We start from the raw sequence: 23,479 nt of genomic DNA, 5'->3' as shown, positions 1-23,479 counted from the left end.
GGGTCAACTCCTTTTGTGGAGTTGTGTGCTGGTAGGTGATTATAGATGTTGTAGTTACCAGAATACTCCCATTGGCAAATGCACAGAGATCCTTTTTGCCCGACAACCACCATGAGCACACCACAATGGGATGTTGTACACAGCAAATTCCCCAGTGTTAAATCAATACTATTAGTGTTAAATTAACACTGAGATTGTTGACAAGTTGATGTTTTTACACTAATGGTGTTGATTTAACACTGGTGAATTTGCTGTGTAGTAGTGCAAAAGATATCCTCCTGCCAAACAGTGTTAATCACTCAAGACACTCCCAGAACAGTGAACGTCATAACTAGAGGAAAATGGATTCAAACTTATCATCAGGAAGACTGAATATCTGAAATTCAGTGAACAACATTACTGTAACATATGCATCAACAATCACAAACACATTAAGGGGACCAGGTAAAAAGTACCTCTGACTGACCTCTAATGCCCATGCATGTGTAAATGCTGCCCACTGAAAGTTGCAGGTCAGTGGAGCCTTATGTGACTGCAAGATGCCCAGGTATTTCAAACTAGTCTATGCTTTAAAACCAGGGTTCAATCTGGTAACAAAATATGGAGCGAAATGTTGGTGGTTAGATCTTCTTTGTCTTAGATCTTCTAACACTGGACTTCTAACTATCTCTTCTTTTACAATTTTACCCATGGGTGGTAGATCTTTCAGTGCTGCTGCCCCCAAACATGGGAAAGTTCTTCCTTCTGTTCTTCATTATTGTTTCACTTTGTCTCACTTCAAATGAATCCTGTTTATTAAGTTTGGGACAGGCACTATTCACGTTAAACTAATAATTGTTATTATTTATTATTAGATTGTTCCAGGACACATATCTACCACAAAGTTTTGTCAGTATTTCAGTATTTGGATGGTAACTGTGATCTGAAATGCATTTTAGGAGCTTTCAGTAATTGTGTCCTGCACATTAACCAAGTGCCTCTAAGAAGATTTTACATGAGAAAAGGAACAGTGTTCTTAGATAATAGCTCTATAGCGTAAAAGCTTTCAAGCATGTTGATGAATCTGTCAGGGATAGCCTCTTTCCATCCACAGCAATTCGCTTGTCTCACACACACACACACACACACACACACACACACACACACAAGAAGAGCACTTCAATGTAAGATAATCATGAAGAAAGATAAACAACTACACCCAAACCTCTTCTGGTAAACAAGGACTGAAAGAACCCCGTGGCTAATGGGGTTTTTGAGAGTGGTGAGTAGCTTTCAAGGCTTAAGAAACTGAAAGGCTGGAGCCTCCACTTCTGATTTGTCCTGGATCTCTCTCTCTCTCTCTCTCTCTCTCTCTCTATCTATCTATCTATCTATCTCTAATATAGCCAACAATCTTCTCTTAAAATTGACTTATTTTTGACATATACTATACCTTGTTCATTGTCCATTTGCTGAGGCCAACTCACCAGTGCTGCCGGAGTTTTTAAACCCCTTAGTGTCACTGCTGGACTGAGAATAGTCCACCGACCAAAAACATCCAGCCGACACTGATGAAGGACTAGAGGAAGACCGACACACACTGTGCAGCGACAGATGAGCTACAGTCTCTGACTTTACATCTACAAGGTGGACCAACGAGGGAGGAGTGTCTCACAGAGTGGACAGAGAGTGGACACAGGGTTTAAAAACTCCAGCAGCACTGCTGTGTCTGATCCACTCTACACCAGCACAACACACACTAACACACCACCACCACGTCAGTGTCACTGCAGCGCTGAGAATGATCCACCACCACATCACACCTGCTCTGTGGGGGTCCTGAGCGCTGAAGAACAGGGGGAAATGCTGATATGAAAGTATGCAGAGAAACAGGTGTACTACAGTCTGTAATTGTACAGCTACAAATACAAATGCACATTAAAGCACATGGGAATTTAACAGGTTATATTTATTTATGCTAATTAATAATTTAATTAACAATTCATCTTTTTTACAGAATCTAGTGATGTATTAGTAGTTTTATCTACTATTTAAACACAGCATCTCTCTCTCTCTCTCTCTCTCACACACACACACACACACACAAACACACACACATACATACACACACACAGCTCCTGTTTTGTTTACTACCTAGCTAATCTCTCCATTAATGCTGCAACCAGTGATAAAACTTTTTATGAAACATATACTCAGCAAATTAAGAGATTCTAATTAAAAAATCATCAAAACTTAAAATTAGTCATTTTAACTTTATTGTTTTGGTTACTGTATTTAAATACGGTAAAAAAATATTATGCAGTTTAGTTACCTAAACTTTAAAAAAAGTCTTTTTTTTTTTTTTTTGTGATAACTTAATATTTTAAGTTTATGTTTTATATTTATATTATTTATTATTTAAATTTACATTTAGTGTGGCCGGCTAGCCTCAGTCAAGCCATTTTTGACTGAACTTGGTCTAATTGTATGTGATAAATGTAACTACTTGCCTTACATTTTGTCTGACACTAAAGTGTTTTTTCTCCACATTTAAATCAAGTCAGAGTTGACTCCAAACATCTCATACATTCTCTCATAGATCCTTGAATGAAAAGCTGAGTTGCACTGTTGCCTGGCCTTGAATTTCCTTCAGTGAGTTCGCACATTGAACAGGGAAACGTTAACTTCGGGTTAAACTGTATCAGGTCGCGTGGTTCACCTGTCTTTCTAAATAAATTCTTTGAGCTGCTTGTCATGATTGATTGATGTATTTTGCCTATTGTTCTTATACTGTGGTTTTATCTTACATGTTTTATCTGATTCCATTGACTAAAATGAATTTTCAATGTGTATGTTAAACAATAATGTTGTTTTCTTAACAGTCATTTGAGGAATAAGGAAACTGTCACTTTCCCTTATAATAACTGTACTTTAAAATCAAGGGTTTATTCTAGTTTTAATTCTCACAGAATTCAAAGTCATAGCTCTGCTTTTTTACAAGACTTTAAATCAGAGTTTCTTTCTGGGCCATCACTGAGTGAATCCTGAGATTCTGGGTTAGATACTGGTGGGCACTCCTCTGCTAACACTGAGTCAGCTGATCATTTTGGTTTCCAGAGTGATGATGATGATTTTGATGTTGGAGTTCTTCTATGTATGCAAGCAGTTTTGCTGCAAAGTCAGAAACCCAGGATATAATAAATTAATTTCATGAAATTGGTACATTAGCGGTTATTTCCCAGAAAAACACTATAGAAGACATTCTAAAAGAGGTCAGTTGTAATATAGATGAGGAGACACTGAAGGTGGTGAAAGCGGCCTTACAGGAAACCAATCCTTTCATTTGTCTCTCAGAGAATGGACCACTTGAAACTCAATATAAGACACTGCAGTTTTACAAAGAAAAATTCAATGTTATTGAGCCAACTGAGTATGTTTTAGAAGAAAAACTTTATGTCCCAGTTTCAAGTGTACTGCCAGCATTATCAAACAGGGGTGATATAATTGACAACTGACAAGTAAAGACCTAGCCTTCCTGAGCAATAGCAGTGACATAAAAACATTTGGTTATGAACCCACTACTTAAAATCTTTGTGTACTTGAGAGTCAAATATTTTTACAGTAGGCTTGGTATCTATGTCAAAGGCACAGTCCCGTATGTGTCATCAGATAATTTAGGAGCCCATTTGCTGAATTTCATTCTCTGTTGATAAATTTGGTAGATTGTGCTTAGCTAGCTGCAGTGAGGTACAGCATACATCAGTAAGAACTGGTTGCTTTCTGGTCAACTGTGGACATTTGTATAATCTCTAGAGAACCTTCTGAATATCTACTGCACATGGGCCTAAGGTCACCACACCCAACTCCAAGTGGAAGCTTGGAGGTTCAAAATCTCCCCAGCACTGGGTAAAGAGCAGTGCAACTGTGCACTCTGTTTATTACACAGAACTTACAACCCAACATCGCATCAGTGTTTTTATGGCTGAAGGCTGTCAGATCCTTACAGAAAACTTTGAACAGTCAATCTTCTTGAAGTTAGATTAGGTCTCTTTAAGCCTAGCATCAGACCAGACCTGTGGGACTTTTGCACATGATGTGACCTTGAATTAGTTTCTTTATAAAAAGGCATTTCATTAGTACGAATGGTGCTTCGAATGTACCAGAGGAGGAAGTTGAGGGACGTTACAGGTTTTACAGAAATTCTACCCTGCTGATGCTGAAATTCCCAATTTAACACAACCGTCAAATCTACATATTGTGGTCAGCCCCAGTTTCCTATAAGTTAAATATCTTTTAAAAAATGGACTCCAGATTTAAGCGCCTGTTTCAATCTCGCTGAAATGACAGACAGTGTCTCCCGCAGGCTTTAACCTGCACCGAGGCTAAGCAGCTCTCTTGCTTAATGTACAATTACTAAGAGCATTTGTATGATTGGACTCTAATCCGTGAGTACCAAACGCAAATGGCATGTGCTGCATTTATTTTTAGGCAAAGTCCAGGAGAATAAAATACTGGTCAGGGCCATGAATGTGTTGGTGGAGAACATGGGCCCTCATCTAGAGACACTTTGGAGACCTTCCAGTTTTCATTCCTAAATCTCCAGCTTGGAGCAGAGATAAGTGAATATGCATTTCAAGGCTAATATCCCACAGTGACCTGAAGATAACTCTAGATGACTACTTTGGGAATGTTCTAGATTATTATTCAAGGAACGCAAATGTGAATTCTGGGTCCCTACAGCTTTTAGAGTTTTTATCTAATCCTCCAAGCTGAAGACATTTAACATGTCCCTCTTAAAAAACCACTCATCTCTGAAATGGAAACTCAGTATGGCAAGCCATGGGAAGTTATGAATCCCATTTCTGAAAAGGTCACCAGAATGGACCACCCACCAGCCCCTGTTGATCATCAGTGTAATATACAAAGCATTTTGAGCTAACCCTCCTATTGCAGATGGGCTTGGCACCAGCACATACAAGGCATTCGAGTGAAATTCCAGTAACAGTGACACAATTACAATTTTTTTGCACTATTGTTTACACTGCCCTGTACAGCCAGTATCCTACCTCCAAATCAGTTTATTGTCCTCAGTCAGTGTTCCATTGTCTCATGTATGTCTATCAGTGAGCTGCTGGTATCGTATGTCCTGCACTTGTCTTCTGTTTGTTCACCTTCATATATTTATATACTTAGCTTAGTTGAATTTAGTCTATTTTTTGTTAAATGTTACTGCATCTTGGAGAGGAGAGTAAAGTAATTTCAATCCTTTGTATGTCCTGTACATATGCAGAACTGACAATACAACTCTCTTGACTTGATTTGACTTGACTTGACTTGACAAGGCAAACCTCAAACCCAGGTCCCTGTGGCCCTGGAGCTATGCTGCAGTTGCACCACCCATTTCACCAGCATATGGTAGATAGGGTTAACATCTGAACGGAGCTATCAGAAGGACTGGTATAGAGGAAATGATGAAGGAGATTTGGGGTGGGGTTAAGTAGTCATATTAGGGAAAGCAGGTCAGTAATGAAGCTGTTCAGGCAGCTGGTGTGAGGTGTAGGGCTTTTCTCAGGATGGGAACATAGTGTGTGTTCCTGAATGATAAGAGTGAGCAGTCAGTACAGGTGTGATGCTAAGTTTGTATTGGGTTATGCATGATGAGTGTTGGTTAGAGGTGGAATTCAAAACTAAATTTGAACTAGGTTACGAATGATCAGTAGGGCTGTGTTTAGGAACTGTGGTGTGTTGGGTTTGGCCAACCAGATGTTGAAGATGTTGGTTGGGTTCTGTATGGAGTAGCTGTTAGAGCTGTGGTCAGTTTAATATTGAAAATGTTGAATGGAATTGGTTAGTATGGCAAGTTTGAAGATGATGAGTGGAGATCTATTGGATATGTAATTGAGTTGTGCAGAGCAGGATTAGTTTAACTCTAGATGATAAGCAGAGCATGGAGGCAGATGGCTTAGGGATGGTGAGCAGAGCTGGATCGAATTGATGAATATGGTTGATGTGAGGATGGAGGACTGGACTGAAGGTGATGAGTGCATTGGAGATGGCCAATAAGGCTGTGTTGTGGATGGTCACTTGGGCTGGGTGGAGTCTTTCCAAGCTTGGTAGGGTTGTGTAGGTACTGAGAGGGTTGAGTAATGCTGTGTCAGATCTTAGGAAACTTCACATTAGCACTGACCTGCTCAGAGAGCTGCTTGGTGCGCAGGAAGAACCCCAACAGGCACCCGATGACGACGGCCAACACTGAGAGGATCAGCAGACCGTTCTGTTTACAGACTCCCTTGACTCGCACCCATACCGCATCCAATGCCACCGCCATGGCCAGACCTTGCCCTGCTCCAGCTAGTCTAACAAATCCCCATCCAGAAAAGTCAAGGCCCAGAAATGCTCGTCTTCTCGCTCTCTCGGAAGTGAATGGCCACAGAAAGGGTCAGTCACAGGCTTTGTGATGAATCACTGGTCATCTGTCTCGCTTCCACTCACTGGTATTTCCCACTTGCTCACTCTTCCACTCTCACCCACGGCATCAGACAAAAGAGATCACGAGTCTTTCCAAGCGTCCTCCAACAGCCACGCCCAACAAAGGTGGACCCCATCCACCCACTCCTTCACTCCGGCCAGTAGATGTCCAGCGATGGCTGGTGCACTCCATGTGATTGGCTGTCTCAATCCTATTACAGCTGGCTAGTGTAAAGAAGCCTGTAGCCTGGATTACACAGCCAGCCGTGCTGGAGGAGGGGGTTTTGTGGGAGTTGACATACAGAACAAAAAGGTGGGAGTGCAGAAAAATAACACACCCTCCACTCGCTGAGGGCATGAAGGATGGAGAACTGGCTTGACCCACAACAGTATGAACACCAGTGGACAGCAAATTATGAGACTGGCCACATCTCTGCAGAAACTGAGGTCTGGAAGATAAACATCAAGCCTGAGATTCAGCTAAATGTAGAAGTTTCATTCAAATATTAAGGATGAATAAATCATTTTTAAATAATTGTATATATCCATAAATTACACTATATAAAATAATAAATAGATAACAAATAACAAATTGAATATTATAGTAATTTGTCAATAATGTGATCATAATATTTAATAAGATGCTAATAATTCAATAAGATGATAATATAGTAGTATATCATTTGATAATAAATATTTGTAAGAATCATATGGTAACTTTTTAATGCTGTGTAATAAGCTTATATCAAGTTGGTTGTAATAAAATTATAAGATTATTAGTGATAGTATGTGTTTTATGCAAGAAGTTATCCTTAAGGAAACTTACCTAAAATAAATAAAACACACATACAATTTATTACATTATCTGTGTATTAATGTAAACTACTGGTCTTTCATTAATGTGATATTATTATTTGCTAAGAGTTTTCTCTGTTTGTTTTTCACTGATTAGATTGTTACACACTCTTGGCTGCAGTGTTGTTGCAGCTCTCAATCATGTTGCCTTAAATAATGTTTGCATTTCTGTCACAAACCATTTTTTTAAAATAATGAATATGAATGCTGAAAAAAAATAGACTTCAAAAGAAGCTTTCTGAAACATGTCCTATGCAGTGCAGGCATAGTAAAATTAAGTATATGTAGATTTAATTAATTTATTTATTTAAAATTGGAAGCAAATTATGGTGATTTTTATATATTTGACTTAAATGTCATTCGTACACAGTGTATTACATTGAAGTAGTACTTTTAAAATGTGAAAATGTGCCATTCCACTCATGTGTATGAATTCACATGCATACGCATGAATGTCTGGCAACTTGTATAAAAAATCAGCCCTAAAATTCCCCTACATCTAACCCTAATACAACAGTAACCCTTACACTTAAACTAGTTGTCTTCAAAGGCCAGTATGGCTAAAGTGGCTAAAGTGGATGCAGAGCAACAGCTGAACTAGAGTCTGCTGGTAGACTAAAGAGTGCATATGTATGATCAGTAAAACTTCTAAAATGAACAGCGAGTGTAGATTGTGCACTGTTTTTGTGTCCAGGCGGGATATAAAAACGCTTCTCAGATGGACTAGCAGTGAGCGTATGATAAAATGAATACATCGAAACAGCACCGTTCATCAGTGGTGACAGGGTCATCTTAAATTCCATTAAATCTGCAGCATTCTTCTTAGGTCAAGAGCCCATTGACTGACGTCTGAAGGCTGAGGCAATCTGTGATACACAGTTAATGGAAAAAGCACAACAGTAGCTTTTCCATTAGTGATCAAAAATGTGCAGAGGAGGGGCATTCTGGAATTAACAAATAAAGATAGATTTCCTGCAAATCACAAACAAGGTAGCATTCATACTGACTGTCAAATAGTAGAAGGATGGATAATAAGGAAGATGGGAGAAATAAACAGGGAGAATTAGTTGTTCCTGAATTCCACTCCACCTTAAACTGTGTAGCAGTTTATATTCTCTAATCTGTAATTATATTTAAAACTCTCTTTTCAACTTAAATGGTGCCCTTAGCATTCCATCACTCCACAGTTTAACATTCAATTGTTTACATTCAAACACATTTCCTTTGTGTTCTAGAAGCCATTTGAAATAAACATGTCTCCCTTTAAAATTTAGAGAAATGTATAAACAAAATGCTGGTGTTGTTTACCTTTTGTTGCTTTTATTTTAAGAGGATTATCTGCAACACTAAATGCATTCAAAATGCTAACAATGTTTATAGCAGTAACAGCATTCTATACAAAATCAGAATATTTTATGTTTGTTTAATATTTTTCTCCCTTAACAGCTATGGAGATAGTAAAGGGAATATTGGGTCATTATTCTTTCTTTTTACCAGACTTATCATACAATATGGTTTGTATTTAGATATTTTTATAGTCTTTACACCTTTATAGGATATGTTCATGAAATTCAGGAAAGTTCTACTATATTCAGCTGGTTTCTACAATAGAAGAATGGAACAGAATATTGTTTTAAAGTAAGTATCATGCAATGCCACATTCACACTGTTTCAAAATGTGCACAAATGTTAAAGTATTCACACGCATTCAGAATGTATTACTCACATAACTCTCTCAATAGTGTCATAGTGCCAACAGCAGGAATAGTGTTAACAGCGGAAATAGTGTCAACAGCGGGAATAGTGTCAACAGCAGGAATAGTGCTAACAGCAGGAATAGTGTCAACAGTAGGAATAGTGTCAGTGGGAATAGTGTCAGCGGGAATAGTGTCAGCAGGAATAGTGTCAACAGCAGGAATAGTGTCAAAAGCAGGAATAGTGTCAGCAGGAATAGTGTCAACAGCAGAAATAGTCTCACCAGCAGGAATAGTGTCAGCAGGAATAGTGTCAACAGCAGGAATAGTGTCAAAAGCAGGAATAGTGTCAACAGCAGAAATAGTCTCACCAGCAGGAATAGTGTCAGCAGAAATAGTGTCAACAGCAGGAATAGTGTCAGCAGGAATAGTGTCAACAGCAGGAATAGTGTCAACAGCAGGAATAGTGTCAGCAGGAATAGTGTCAACAGCAGGAGTAGTTTAATCATGAATAGTGTCAACAGCAGGAATAGTGTCAGCAGGAATAGTGTCAACAGCAGGAATAGTGTCAGAAGGAATAGTGTCAGCAGAAATAGTGTCAACAGCAGGAGTAGTTTAATCAGGAATAGTGTCAACAGCAGGAGTAGTTTAATCAGGAATAGTGTCAACAGCAGTAATAATGTTAACAGCATGAATAGTGTCAACAGCAGGAGTAGTGTCAGAAGGAATGGTGTTAACAGCAGGAGTCGTGTCACCAGGAATAGTGTTAAAAGCAGGAGTAGTGTTAGCAGGAATAGTGTTAACAGCAGGAATAGTCTCAGCAGGAATAGTGTCAACAGTAGGAGTAGTTTAATCAGGAATAGTGTCAACAGCGGGAATAGTGTTAACAGCAGGAGTATTATCAGCAGGAATAGTGTCAAAGGCAGAAGTAGTTTTATCAGGAATAGTGTCAACAGCAGGAATAGTGTTAACAGCAGGAGTAGTGTCAGCAGGAATAGTGTCAACAGCAGGAGTAGTTTAATCAGGAATAGTGTCAACAGCAGAAGTAGTTTTATCAGGAATAGTGTCAACAGAAGGAATAGTGTTAACAGCAGGAATAGTGTCAACAGCAGAAGTAGTTTTATCAGGAATAGTGTCAACAGAAGGAATAGTGTTAACAGCAGGAGTAGTGTCAGCAGGAATAGTGTCAACAGCAGGAGTAGATTTATCAGGAATAGTGTCAAAAGTAGGACTAGTGTCAGAAGGAATAGTGCTATCAGCAGGAGTAGTGTCACCAGGAATAGTGTTAACAGCAGGGATAGTGTCAACAGGAAGAGTGTCAACAGTGGGAATTGTGTCAACAGGAAGAGTGTCAACAGCGGGAATCTTGTCAGCAGGAATAGTGTCAGCAGGAGTAATGTCAACAGCAGGAATTGTGTCATCAGCATGAATTGTGGCAGCACTGGTGCTGCTTTATGAGCAGAGATAAGCCCCATGGCTCAGCTGGACCGTCTGCCTCTTTTATTTTCATGGACGCATAGGGACACACGCTAATCTGCCGCTGACCCCAAAACTTCCACCAATTCAGGTCGCTTTGTCCTCCAAAGTTCGCTGTACTCACAGGACTCACGCATTTCGCATCACACGATCACACGCAGTGTTCCTGCGTCACTGTTTTTAACACACAATCACATTCAGTGCACGTTGGGGCTGGTGTGATATTTTAACACCTCCCTGCTTAATGTTCCTACTTTCCCTGCATAGCGTTGCTGGTAATCCAGGAGAGGAGGATGTAAGCCCTGAACAACATGCCTCCTGTGCGAGATTTCAGAGAGAAGGGGTGGGGGCTATTATACTCCTGGAAAAACTCTCACTGTCTTGGTATCCTCAAAGCCACAAATTCTGAAATTTTAATTATAGAACATGATCAATCAGTCAAAGTTTATTTATATAGCACCTTCCAGACAACTCAAATTGAAGTTCATAGTGTTTTAAGAGTGATTAACAAGACATTAAAATACGTTAATCACACAAATAACAGCTAAAATACTAAATCTATAGTAAAATATTTATCATTGATACATTTAAATAATTGTCACAAATGAAGCCAAATAAAGTAATCATAAGAAGATTTTAATGGATTTAACAAAATTACAAAATGAATTTAACTCTAATATTGAAGTAATAAGAAGTAAAAGAAGTAAAATCAATAATATAATTAACAAAGAAAATAAATTATTGGTAAACGTAAATAAAATATTACCGTTTACTGAAAACATAAAGGATTGTAAGGTACGACTTAAAAGCCAGACTAAGTAATAGGTATTTAGTTTCCATTTAAAAATGTCAATATTTTACTTATTTGATTCCAACACCACACCAGTGAAGGGGAAGAGGGAGATTGGAGGGTTTTGGAGCTTGAAGCTCATTATTGAGTCTTGTTTCTAGTTGAAAATATAAAAAATATTATATATAAATATTTTTATACTGCTGTTCCAGAGGTTCAGAGCATAGTGGATGAAACCAGCACAACCAAAAGTTTCTGTCCTGTTTGAGGAACTGCATACAGTGCATGACAGGCACTAGTGGATCTAAGAGATCTTTTTGGTTCATAAACTAAAATCAAATATGGGAGGTAGTCTGGAGCAAGACCATGTAGTGCCTTACAATATAATAAAAAAAATTAAAATCAATACGAAATCAAACGTGTAGCCAAGACATGACATACACTATATTGCCAAAAATATTTGCTAATTTGCCTTCGCATGCATATGGTTTTCAGTGACATTCCATTCTTAATCCATAGGGTTTAATATGATAACAACTCACAAGCTTTCACAAGGTTTAAGAGTGTGTTTATGGGAATTTTGACCATTCTTCTTGAAGCGCATTAGTGAGGTCAGACACTGATGTTAGACAAGGCCTGGATCACAGTTTCCGCTCTAATTCATCCCAAAGGTGTTCTATTAGGAGGAGGTAAGGACTCTGTGAAGGCCGGTCAAGTTCTTTCACATCAAATTCACTCATCCGTGTCTTTATGGACCTTGCTTTGTGCACAGATGCACAGTCATGTTTGAACATGAAGGGGGTCGTCCCTAAACTGTTCCCAAAAATTTGGGAGCAAGAAGTTGTCTAAAATATCTTGATATGGTGAAGCATTAAGAGTTCCTCTTAACTTAGGGGCTAATTATTCTAATCTAATTATTTGGATGGGTGAGTGAACTCTTTTGGCAATATAGTGTAGGTGTAATGTGTGCTTTACTTTTGGTTTTAGACAACACTCTTGCAGCACGATTTTGAATGATTTGTACCTGAGTAGTTATTGTAAGACCAGAAAGGAGAGCATTACAGTAGTTTACCTTATAAGTTATAAAACTTTGTACATGTTTTTTCTGTTTTTTCTGTCAGAGAGAGAAATGGGCTTATGTATGAGATTTTCTTTAGATCATAAAATGCTGTTTTTGTGATACCTTTTACACAAGCCTTGAAATTAAATTCAGAATCAAACATCAGTCCTATATTTCTCCTTTTTTGGCTTGGAATATATCATAGTGCCATTTATTTTTAAAGTCAATTTCTCTCTCTGAGCATTAAAACAAATGATTAATATCTCTGTTTTATTCAGCTATCAAAAATACTGGAATCGCCTGACAAGTATGTTTAACATACATTATATATATATATATATATATATATATATATATATATATATATATATATATATATATATATATATATATATATATATATATATATATATATATATATGCTTAAACTCTTTTTGCCACCTGGAGACACTACCACATAGAGTTGTTCATCATTAGCATAGCTGTGGAAAGAGACACTGTGCCTCCTGACAGGGTATATATAGAATAAACTATAATGGTCCTAAAATTTGCAGGAGTGATGATCTATAGATACAGAAGAAAAAAAAATGTCAACAAGCTTATTCTAAGATAATCTGTTGGTCCGCAGTGTCAAATGCAGCACTCGGGTCAAGTAGTACCAAAACTGAAGGCTTGTTGCTGTCAAGGTATGTTCTCATTTTGTTTACTACTTTTAGCAGGGCAGTCTAAAAAGTCTATAAAAAATCCTATTAACTAGTCAACTAGGGAAAGGATGACTGGGTGAATGTGTGAAATTGTTCACAGGTGTGAATGTGTGATGCCCAGCCTAAGGTGTGTGCCTGCCTTGCGCCCTGTGATTCTGGGAAGGTGATCCTGATCATGTGGAAGTGCTCACAGGAGAAGAAGGATGACTGAATGAAAGAGTGAATCAAGTAATGCATATTGGGAAATTATAATTATTTTATTCCTTCTCTTGGGCTGCAGCTCTTCATTGCAGGCAGCATTGTCTTGTTGGACCCATCATTGCACACAGACTCTCTCTCTCTCTCTCTCTCTCTCTCTCACACACACACACACACACACACACACACAGCTGTTTCATTAACTCTTATCCCACCCGCGCACACACATTGCAATCCACACATATCTTCTGCCTAATCCCCCTTTCAAACACAGCTGAGTCATGAATGAATATCTGTGTCTGTCTGTCTGTCTGTCTATCTTTGTGCAGTGTGTTGTTCTTTTGTGACAGACAGCAACTGGACATAAGAATGAACTGTGAGGTGTTTGTGGACAGAATGCTCCTTGCTGACATTGGGAAGTTCAAGAAAACTGTGTGTGTGTGTGTCTGTGTGTTGCCCAGTATTGCACGTCTCCAGAATTTCACCTCAAACCAGCTGGGACATTTTTGCAGCCTCTATATCCCCATGCCCCCTGCTCCCCCATCTCCACAGTTCTAACCCGGCCCCTATCCTGAGCCTACCCAACCCTCCGGCTGCTGTGGATTAGGCATGTGGTGTGTGTTGTCGTTTGTGACGTATCCTTGGTCTCCGTGCTCTATAATCCCGCTCTTTTTGCCAGTGTTTCCTCACAATCTGGTTTGGACAGGCGCAGATTATCTGAGATTAGACCGGCCCCCTGCACATGGTCGTGCTCACGTTTGTTCATTCATTAATATTATTAATGTCCTTCTCCATCACGCTGCCTGCGATCGCAGAGCTGCAGCCACAGTCCAACTGGAGCTCAAACAAGAGACAGCATGCCTTTTTCAAAACAACCATACAACGCTGTCATCCCTGTGATCATTTCAGTGCAGCTACACGGATGTAAAAGCTGGATAATGATAAAATCAGAGCTGGCACTAACCTAATGCCCTGCCTTGCCCTGATCAGGTGCTTTTGTTTTAGTTTCTACCCTGACTTCGTCAGCTCCACTGAACATATGTGCACTTTGTAATCTAAGGTTGCTCTGCATGCATACAGCCCCTTTTCACCCTGTTGGTCAATCGTCACTGCTCCAGTGACACCTACGTGGTGGTGGTGTGCTGTGTTGGTTCAAGTGGCTCAGACAGCAGTGCTGCTAGAGTTTTTAAACAGTGTCCACTCCCCATCCACTGTCATACACACTGTGGCCAACAGTGCGCTGTTGGTTTGTTGGATTGTTCTCGGCAGCACTGCTGTGTCTGATCCACTCGTACACACTAACACACCACCATCACATCAGAGCTAGTCCACAGCCCAAAACATACCTGATGTCTCTGCATCTATATCTCCCTCTCCCTTATTCTCTAACTCTTATTCTATCTCTTTGTCTCTCTATCACTCATTCACAACCTCTTTTCTTTTACTTTCTCTTACTCTTTTTCTCTAACTTACTCTGTCTCTGCCTCTATCACTCACTCTGTCTTTCTCTTTCAATCTGTGCCTGTTTTTTTTTCTCTCTGACTCTCTCTGCCTCTCAATATATATTTTCCATCTCTCTCTCTCTCTCTCTCTCTCTCTCTCTCTGACATACACACACACACACACACACACACAGAGACATGACAAAGCAGGAACCTGTTTTTTTTTTTTACCAATACCCTGCTACATTTGACAGAAATCAAATGTGAGTAAATATATTCAACGTCTTAAAAATATGAAGTCATTCTGTAAGCACTTGCTGAAAATGTTACTGCCTTAAATCTGTTGCCATAGCAACAGGGAAAGCTAAAATTTAGCCTGACATTCATGGGTCAGTTTTCAAGATGTGCCTCTCCATGGCTTGCGCTGTTTCACCTAATGTTCATAAGAGCATGATAATGACCTCCATGGGTCTGAATTGCTGATTGGTGTTGGCATCCCTGTAACGTACTGAAGAGTGCTTTCCATGGCAGCACTAGAAAACCTGGAAGCATTAGTTTCCAAATATATCTATATAATTATAATGGGAAAAATGTGTTGTTTATCATCAGGAAGCGTGTAATTAGTGTAACAGCAGTAGGCAATCACACCATTTTTCTTCTATATATTTTTCTTCTCTTTCTGTTTATTATCACACTGAGGTGGTTGATGTTTGATTTTGGAAAAGTTGACCAAAAATTCCAACTGCTCTAATTGGGTCAATGTACAAGCTATGGCCACAAAAATCAACATGGTCAGACCAGGGCACATCAGGACACGCAGTGTCAACTTTCAGACTGATGGCTTCCTCTTTAAATCCTTTCAACCTATTCCCTCCATACATACACACTGAAATATGTGGCTGAATATGCCTGAGGGGTTTTCAGTGAAACAATTGCTTATATAGTTTTACTAAGAAACTTAATTTAAACTTCAAATGGTAGAGACTCTAACACCTCTAAATGTGAAGTAATTTCACAGTACAGTTTTTGAGCTACGAGTGTTACTTTGGCACTAACGATGTTACAAAGGCCAATACAGTTCAATGTAATCCTTCTGTGGGTGAACAGTAACTATTGCACCATGTCCTTGTGTTTTTATGCTACAAAAAAGCATCCAGTTCTTGCTCAGTCTGTACAGTGTTTGCATCAAATCAGTCCTTACCTGAATAATGTCATTACCTAAGGGATGTGGGAAATACTTTCCCAGCTTTGAGCATATATGTATAGTGAGAAAAAAAATCCTCTGGTTCAGGGTTTTCTCCATTCATTTCAGAAACTCCTCTCAACCTCTCGTCCTCATGTTTAAAAAGTTGCTCCTCATTCAGCTTTAAAGCTACATCACATTGTGCACCGAAGTTAAAAGGAATGTGGATAAAAGACCTAAACACTGTGCTTGATTTTTTCTCAGTGATTCTGTTTTCATACAGCATATGTTTAATATAATATGGTTTCCCAGAGGAAATGACTAATTCAGCCTGCCACCATGCTATATCCCTCACACACTCCCACACAGACTCATCCATTTATCCTCATAGTAGAGACACATTAGAAACCACCTTGGATACAGCATTTTTGTATTTCTAAATCTATAATTAATCAATCATCAGATGTTATATTGTAATAACATAATGGCAGTAATATCATTTATGTTTAATTACACATTTATTAGGGACCTAATTCCAAATGGAACCTATACTTTTTTTGACATTGAGAAGTGTCCACTTAAGAACAGAACTACATGACAGTACCTGGAACAAGTCAATGTGCCCTTCACTGGGTGACTCAGGGTAATGTTCTCTGATGGATTACGTCCATTGTTTTTTTTTTTTTTTTTTTTTTTTTTATGATAATGCATGTAACTTCAGTCTTCATTAAGATTAAGTCTCTGTGCAGGCACAGACCTACACTCCTAGCTCAAGCTAATCAATTCAGAGTGGCTACACTAGCTGCAGATCTAAATTTAGCTAGGCCTTCAACCTGCACCAGTAATGGGTGGTAAGTGTCTTTACTGAGAAATGCCAGGGAGATACACAGAAGGCTGATTGAAGAGAGATGGAGTAATGGACCTATAGAATACCGTGAAGTTTTTCATGGGGCAACGGAGCTGGAAAAACAGAAAATCAAACCAAACATTTGATTTAACCCTGACCTGAGGCTGTAGTCTCTTACATCTAGACCATCAAGGTTGGGGCTAAGTGTGGGTGGAAATGTAGAGGTCTTTGATTGGGAACATTTCTGTGGAAGAAGAAATTGAGTCATAGAACTGTGATGATTCTCAAAGCTCATGGTTGAGCAAGATAATGAGATGGTGAAGAAAGGCCGAGTTCTCCAGGCATCCATGGGAAATTCAGGGCTGACTTCAAGTGGCCTTTAAGACACATGAAGGCGGTAATAAATGCAGTGTGATATTCCTAAATCTGTTGTAGACTTTGTGAAACCTGAGCGCAAAGTAGGGGTTAGTGGGGCGCACAGTTGATGAAGATACCTCACCTAATGGATCCTGAATGATAGTTAACCTTCTGCTTTATATTTTTAGGGCCTTTATGGAGTCATGCCGAATATACTTGCCATAGCAATGGCAGCCATTCCCCACAAGTAGTTATGGAGACACAAGAAGGCAAAATCGAGACAATTTCTTAGAAAATGGGGATGATAAGATTATGTAGTTTTGTGGGACCCTCAAGACTACATCATATGTAGATTTCAGGAGCAAAATTGTACCATATTGCATTACATTTGCATCTCAGTGAAGAGGTATTCTGATCAGGACACTTCTACAGCTAGTAAACTCTCCCCATGAACTTCAGACTCAACATAACTATGATGTAACCAGTGAGAGGCATGGTTCTGGTTCAGATAGGGCTAAACTGATCAATCAGATTGAGGCACCATCTCCCCCTCTTCCCCTTTCTAAAACAGACCCAGAGCAAAATGAAACAGACAACAATTAATTCACATACAAATTAGTCTCAGCCACAGACACTCAGTGTGTATAGATGGAGAGTCTGATACTCTCAGTGCATTGTCCTCACTGTCAGGAATTTTGCCTGTTACATTATGATAAGCTCTCTGTACCTACATGTATACGCACTCACATGTATTATTTTGTAGAGGCTCTGCTACTGGTTCAACGTGAATCATAAACACCGCATCCTTCTACCTGTTATGCAAAACGAGCAGATTTGTGATTGGTTCTTTTTTGTGTCAATCAAACCCCTTCTTTGCAGTAGTAGGCAGTTTTTGGTAATGTAGAGAGAGACCAGCAATGCAAAAAATCATACAATTAGAATCGACTTGTAACTCGTCCCTACTAACTCACAACTCAACTCAGACTTCTCAAAATATTGTCTTTCCATCATCATCCAGGTGTGACACACAGCAATTGAAAGATATCGATATCTCACTCTCTATCTCTCGCTATATATACAGTAGTTTTGATGAACTGGGACACAGCCCTTTTTTCCTTTGGCACATCACCATCTCTGTAAACAGTAGCATGGCCTCTGGCTACGGTGAGTTAAATATGGTATAAGAGAAAAGTGGTAAGGGGCAAAGAATGTGGGGAAAAAATTTATGTCACTGACCACATCATACATCATAAGGCTTCCAGGCTGGTTTTTAAACCCCTCAGTGTCACTGCTGCACTGGGAACAGTCCACCGACCAAAAACATCCAGCCGACAGCGTCCTGTGTCACTGATGAAGGACTAGGGGACAAGCGACACACACTGTGCAGCGACAGATGAGCTACTGTCTCTGACTTTATCTACAAGGTGGACCAACGAGGGAGGAGTGTCTCACAGAGTGGACAGAGAGTGGACACAGGGTTTAAAAGCTTATTGAAAATCGCAGGAAAATTAAGTAAGTAAATAAATATCCTTAAAGCATATAATATCCCTGCCTTTCATTTCAGATCACAGTTTTCAGCTTCCTAAAATGGTGGCTTGAGGGAAAAAAACAACCCAGAGGTCAGTAAATTATTCCTGAGTGGAATTCCATACGCACTGCAGCTTTCCCATAAGGCTGGACAGCCACCAAATCCCTTTGTAAATCCATCACCAGTTGCGTGCCTCCCGTTCCTCACTGTGGAAGTGTTTGGAATATCACTGCTCGACACTGCCCTCTGTTGTTGTGTGTTTGTGCCGCAGTATTCCATCCCTCTCACTGATTTCTGATCCCATGAGTGAGGATTGAACTAATCCTATTAACCACAAATAGATGGAGTGTGTGTCTGTCAGTCCAGCACTGACCACAGCCTAATGCCAGACAAACTCCATCTAAAAACTGCTTAATAATAGTGGAGAGGGCATTATAGGGTGAAAAATAAACACCTCTTTACTATCTGCTGGTGCTTGCTTGGGCAGGGGTTGGAGTTGCAGTCGTGTTGCCAACTGTCCTCTAAAATACAAAATAGTCCTGTGTTTGGACACTAAAACACATGAACAGGCACAGGATATGTTTTGTTCTGTATTTGTGAGGTTAGACTGTTGAGATGGATGATTTATTTGAGAAACCCACTGCTCTCTCTCTCTCTACCAAAAATTGGGTTATTGGGGCCTGAGTTGTGGGTTAACCAGGGCTCTGAAACATTGGCCCTACGGAGTCACAGGGGATTACTGGCTGTATTTTGGTCCTAAACTGTACATTCACTTTTCATTGATGGTTTTGGCACTGTCGGCTTTTGTGCCCATTTTGTTGATCTGAGAGCTGTTAGATCTCCTGTTCAGATTGGGTGGAATAGTGTTGATGTTCTCCATCATCATGCTGTTTATTCTTGTGTGGGGTTGTATAGAACTGAGTAATCATCCGGATTGCAGTTGTGTGAGATACAAAAATCCCTGTAAGTAAACCTCGTTTTGTGGTAAAATGCAAATGAAGATGTTTGCCAAGCAGGTGTTTTATTTTACGTGATTTTTATAATATTAACTGGAAAATAATCTTTGTTTGATGAATTTATTTGTCATAATAGCTTTAATGATATTGTCAACAAACACTCCCCAATAAACATCTTACACTTAAAGGTAGTGATCCAACCATTTAAAATAGTTATAGACCAAATTCCAACTAATCTGTTGTGGCAAAGGTGCTTGAGTGGACATGATTAAGATAATTACGGTTATGATATTATTGATTAGAGTGTGCTGCTTCTAATGTTCTACAGGTTTGTCTTGGGCCCTTAATTATTCCTTGTATAAATGAAACCTCTAACAGAATATTCCAAATGCAAATTTTCTTGCTTTTAAGTATCTTCAGTATGCATTTGATAAAGTACAAGAGCAGCTCTAATGCAATGTGCTCTGTAAGAGCACTGGGTAATGGAGAAGCACCAAGTAAAAATGGAATGATAATTTTAGCTGTTATGGATATTAAAACCACAAACGCCAGGGTCTGTTCCTGCTTTGTGCCTAATAATTCCAGGTAGACTCCAGACCCACTGCAACCCTGAACTGGATAAGTGGTTACAGACAGTGAATGATTGAATATCATAACATTAGCTGGAGTGAGAAAAGGTGACTTTTTTGCTCTCAGTTATGCGAAGTTTAATACAACCAGAGATGGGATTAATACAGGAAAGAGGGAGAGGCTGAATACCAGGGCATTGCTGCATAACAATGTTTGTCTCTGAGATGCTAATGTGCCCTCTGGAGGCAATAGCTCAGATAGTGCAACTTTAATAAAAGGCCCTGAATTTCCTTATTTTGATTTCAGACAGTTGACAGCCCTAAGGAGCAGAGAAGCATGGGTCCACTGATCACCACTATAAAGACATCACAGCTGTCACTGCATTCATCTAAACACCCCAATGACTCAATGGTTACATCTCAGCCACTGGATAATGGACATTTCTCTAGAAGGGGACTGCGTAACCTCTTAGTGCTTTGGATAAAAAGCATGGACAAGCTTAAAATTATATGTGTTTTAAGAAACCTAATGCAAGGACATTTCGGAATCAGACAGACAATTACGAATGTCCTTCATCGGCTGAGTGAGCAAAGCGCATCCGAAGCTGCAGGAAAAGAAGCCACAAATAAATATAAAGACATGGTTAGATGAATAGAGACAGAGAGCAAGGCACCTTATTGTATCCCAAAACATTTTTTTTTATTCCAGTCATTTTATTTCGTTTGTTTGGTTTAATTATTTATTTATTTATGTGGGGCTTTTTCAGAGCTAATTCAGAGGTTTTAGCATGAGCCTTTGAAAGCAGCCCACATTATGTATTGTTATTTCAGAACACACATGTGTACATGTCCCAGAAGCTGACCACAAGACAGACTTCCACAGTACAGTCCACTGTTTCTGCATTTTGAAAAACCTACCTGCAGCCTTGGAATCTCAACTACATTGATATGGGATTTTGAGTGGTTCACCGTTCAATGGCTCTCTACAGGTTTAGGTGAGTGTTTAGGGGAGAATACACGCTCATGCTTGAAAAAATGCGAGATATTTCTGCCTCATGGTGATTGGAGTCTCTTAACCTGCTATGATTACACTAATTTTATTTTTGTAAACAGCGCTGCAACTTGCATCACTGCCCCACAGCCCAAGGGTCCCAGGGTCTCCTTAAGTCACTGTAAACTGTTTGTGTGTGTGTGTGTGGACTAATGTTACTGGGGACCCTTACACTTCAGAGATATTAAGTTTTAACCACAGGGGATACTTAGGAGATTACACATATAATAAGGAGACACTACACAGTGTATACAGACACTAAGGTCATTAAGGATTCATTAATGAGATGTTAGACAGAAGCTACCAAATGATTAAGCTGGGATTACAGAGACAATAATAAGAAGCTACAAAGTAATGGACCAGTGCAGATTTTAAGGTGGAATTACAGAGCTATTAAAGTGGAATTAGAGACATTATGGTGATCCCTTCTTTGATATTCCTTCCCTATGAGAACTCAATGCATGTTCATGAAAGGCAGAGACATTCTTGAATTTCCAAATGTTTTTACTTGTCATTGCATGCTTTAAACTAAATCATTCTATAATATTTATTAAAAATTATAGAGAGAATACAAACATCACAGCATAACCTGAATGTTTATAAAAACAATTATACATTCATAAAAACATACTTAGGGGAAATAAAGGTTTCAGTCGTCAATTAAATAAGTCGTCAAATAAAATGACGGCTGTTGTCACGCCTTCGTCTCGTCATGTCTGTTGTCCCCGGTCATGTGCTCTTTTTAGCACATGGCTATGTTTTGTTTATGTTCGAGTCTCCGCCTTTGTTCCGCCTCCTCGTCCGTGTCATGTGTTAACCCGTCCTCGTTATCTGTCCAGGTGTTTCTCATTTGTGTCTGTATTTAAGCCCTCTTGTGTCACGTCCTGTTGGTCGTACATTTCACCTTTGTTCAGTCGCGTTGGTTTACCTTTCACATTTCTCCTCTGTTATGTCGGTCGTGTTATCTGTCTGTCTCCTTAGTTTCCCTCGTCGTCGTTTCGTTCCCCAGTCTAGTCTGTCTCTGTGATAGTTTCGTTTCATTTCGTGTCTGTGTCCGTGATGGCGGCACCCGCCGCTCCTGTCCCCGTGACTGTGGCTACGGCCTCTCCTGTCCCCGTGACTGTGACTACGGCCTCTCCTGTCCCCGTGACTGTGACTACGGCCGCTCCTGTCCCCGTGACTGTGGCTACGGCCGCTCCTGTCCCCGTGACTGTGGCTACGGCCGCTCCTGTCCCCGTGACTGTGGCTACGGCCGCTCCTGTCCCCGTGACTGTGGCTACGGCCGCTCCTGTCCCCGTGACTGTGGCTACGGCCGCTCCTGTCCCCGTGACTGTGGCTACGGCCGCTCCTGTCCCCGTGACTGTGGCTACGGCCGCTCCTGTCCCCGTGACTGTGGCTACGGCCGCTCCTGTCCCCGTGACTGTGGCTACGGCCGCTCCTGTCCATGTCCGAAGGTCGGCCCGAAAGACTTCGGGGCCGATCCCCAGAACTGTGCCCAGGCTGGTTCCTCGGACTGCCCCACAGACATTAGCCAGTCCTGGGCACCCCCTGTTATTTTGGTTCCCTTGTCTGTCCCAGTCTTGGTTCCTGTCTCTGTCCTTGTCCCAGTACCCGTGTCAGCTTTTGTCTCTGTCCCAGTCCCGGTCACTGTGTTTGTGTCAGTCCCTGTGAATGTCTTGGTCCCTGTTCCCCTACCGAGTCCTGTCCAGTCCCCTGTCAGCCCTGTCCAGTCACCGTTTCAATCCTCTGTCCTGTCTCATGTCCAGTCCCCTGTTAGTCCTGTCCAGTCTCCCTTTCAACCCTCTGTACTGTCTCAAATCCCGTCTCCTGTCCAGTCCCCGTTCCAACCCTCTGTCCGGTTTCATGTTCAGTCCCCTGTTAGTCATGTCCAGTCTCCGTATCCGTCTAGTGTCATGTCACCTGTCCTGTCTTCTGTCCAGTCACATACCCCTGTCCAGTCTAATGTTCCTATACTGTCCAGTGTCTTGTCCCCTGTCTCGTCACCAGTCTCTGCTCCCGTCCATTCCCAGCACCCAGTCCTGTCATCAGTCCTGTCTCCATTCCAGTCCCCTGTTCTGTCACCTGTCTATGTCCAGTCTTCTGTCCCCAAATGTGTCCAGTCTCCGTATCAGTCCCACGTTCAGTCCCCTGTCTTGTCTCCAGTCCAGTCTCCCGTCAATTCCCATGTGTCCACTCCTGTCCTGTCCAGTCCGTTCTTGTCTCTTGTTGCCCCCCTTTGTCAGTCTCCTGTCATGTCCCATGTCCCGTCTCGTATATTCGGTCCTGTCGTGTCCCCAGCTCCTGTGTCTGTTCCTGTCCTGT

General features: G+C 40.4%; 1 protein-coding gene across 1 annotated transcript in view; it reads right to left on the bottom strand.

Annotated features, from left to right (window-relative positions):
• slc1a7b (solute carrier family 1 member 7b) overlaps positions 1-6,307 on the bottom strand; it is a 40,458-nt gene extending 34,151 nt beyond the window's left edge. Inside the window, exon 1 of the mRNA XM_066672818.1 lies at positions 6,167-6,307. Within this exon, the coding sequence (XP_066528915.1) occupies positions 6,167-6,307 (141 nt within the window). The remainder of the gene's footprint in view (positions 1-6,166) is intronic.
• Between the last annotated feature and the right edge of the window lie 17,172 nt (positions 6,308-23,479).

This window comes from Hoplias malabaricus, chromosome 5 (assembly GCF_029633855.1).
Source record: "Hoplias malabaricus isolate fHopMal1 chromosome 5, fHopMal1.hap1, whole genome shotgun sequence".
Lineage (NCBI taxonomy): Eukaryota > Metazoa > Chordata > Actinopteri > Characiformes > Erythrinidae > Hoplias > Hoplias malabaricus.
Note: the sequence above shows the minus strand (reverse complement) of the source record. Positions and strands in the feature narration are given on the sequence as shown.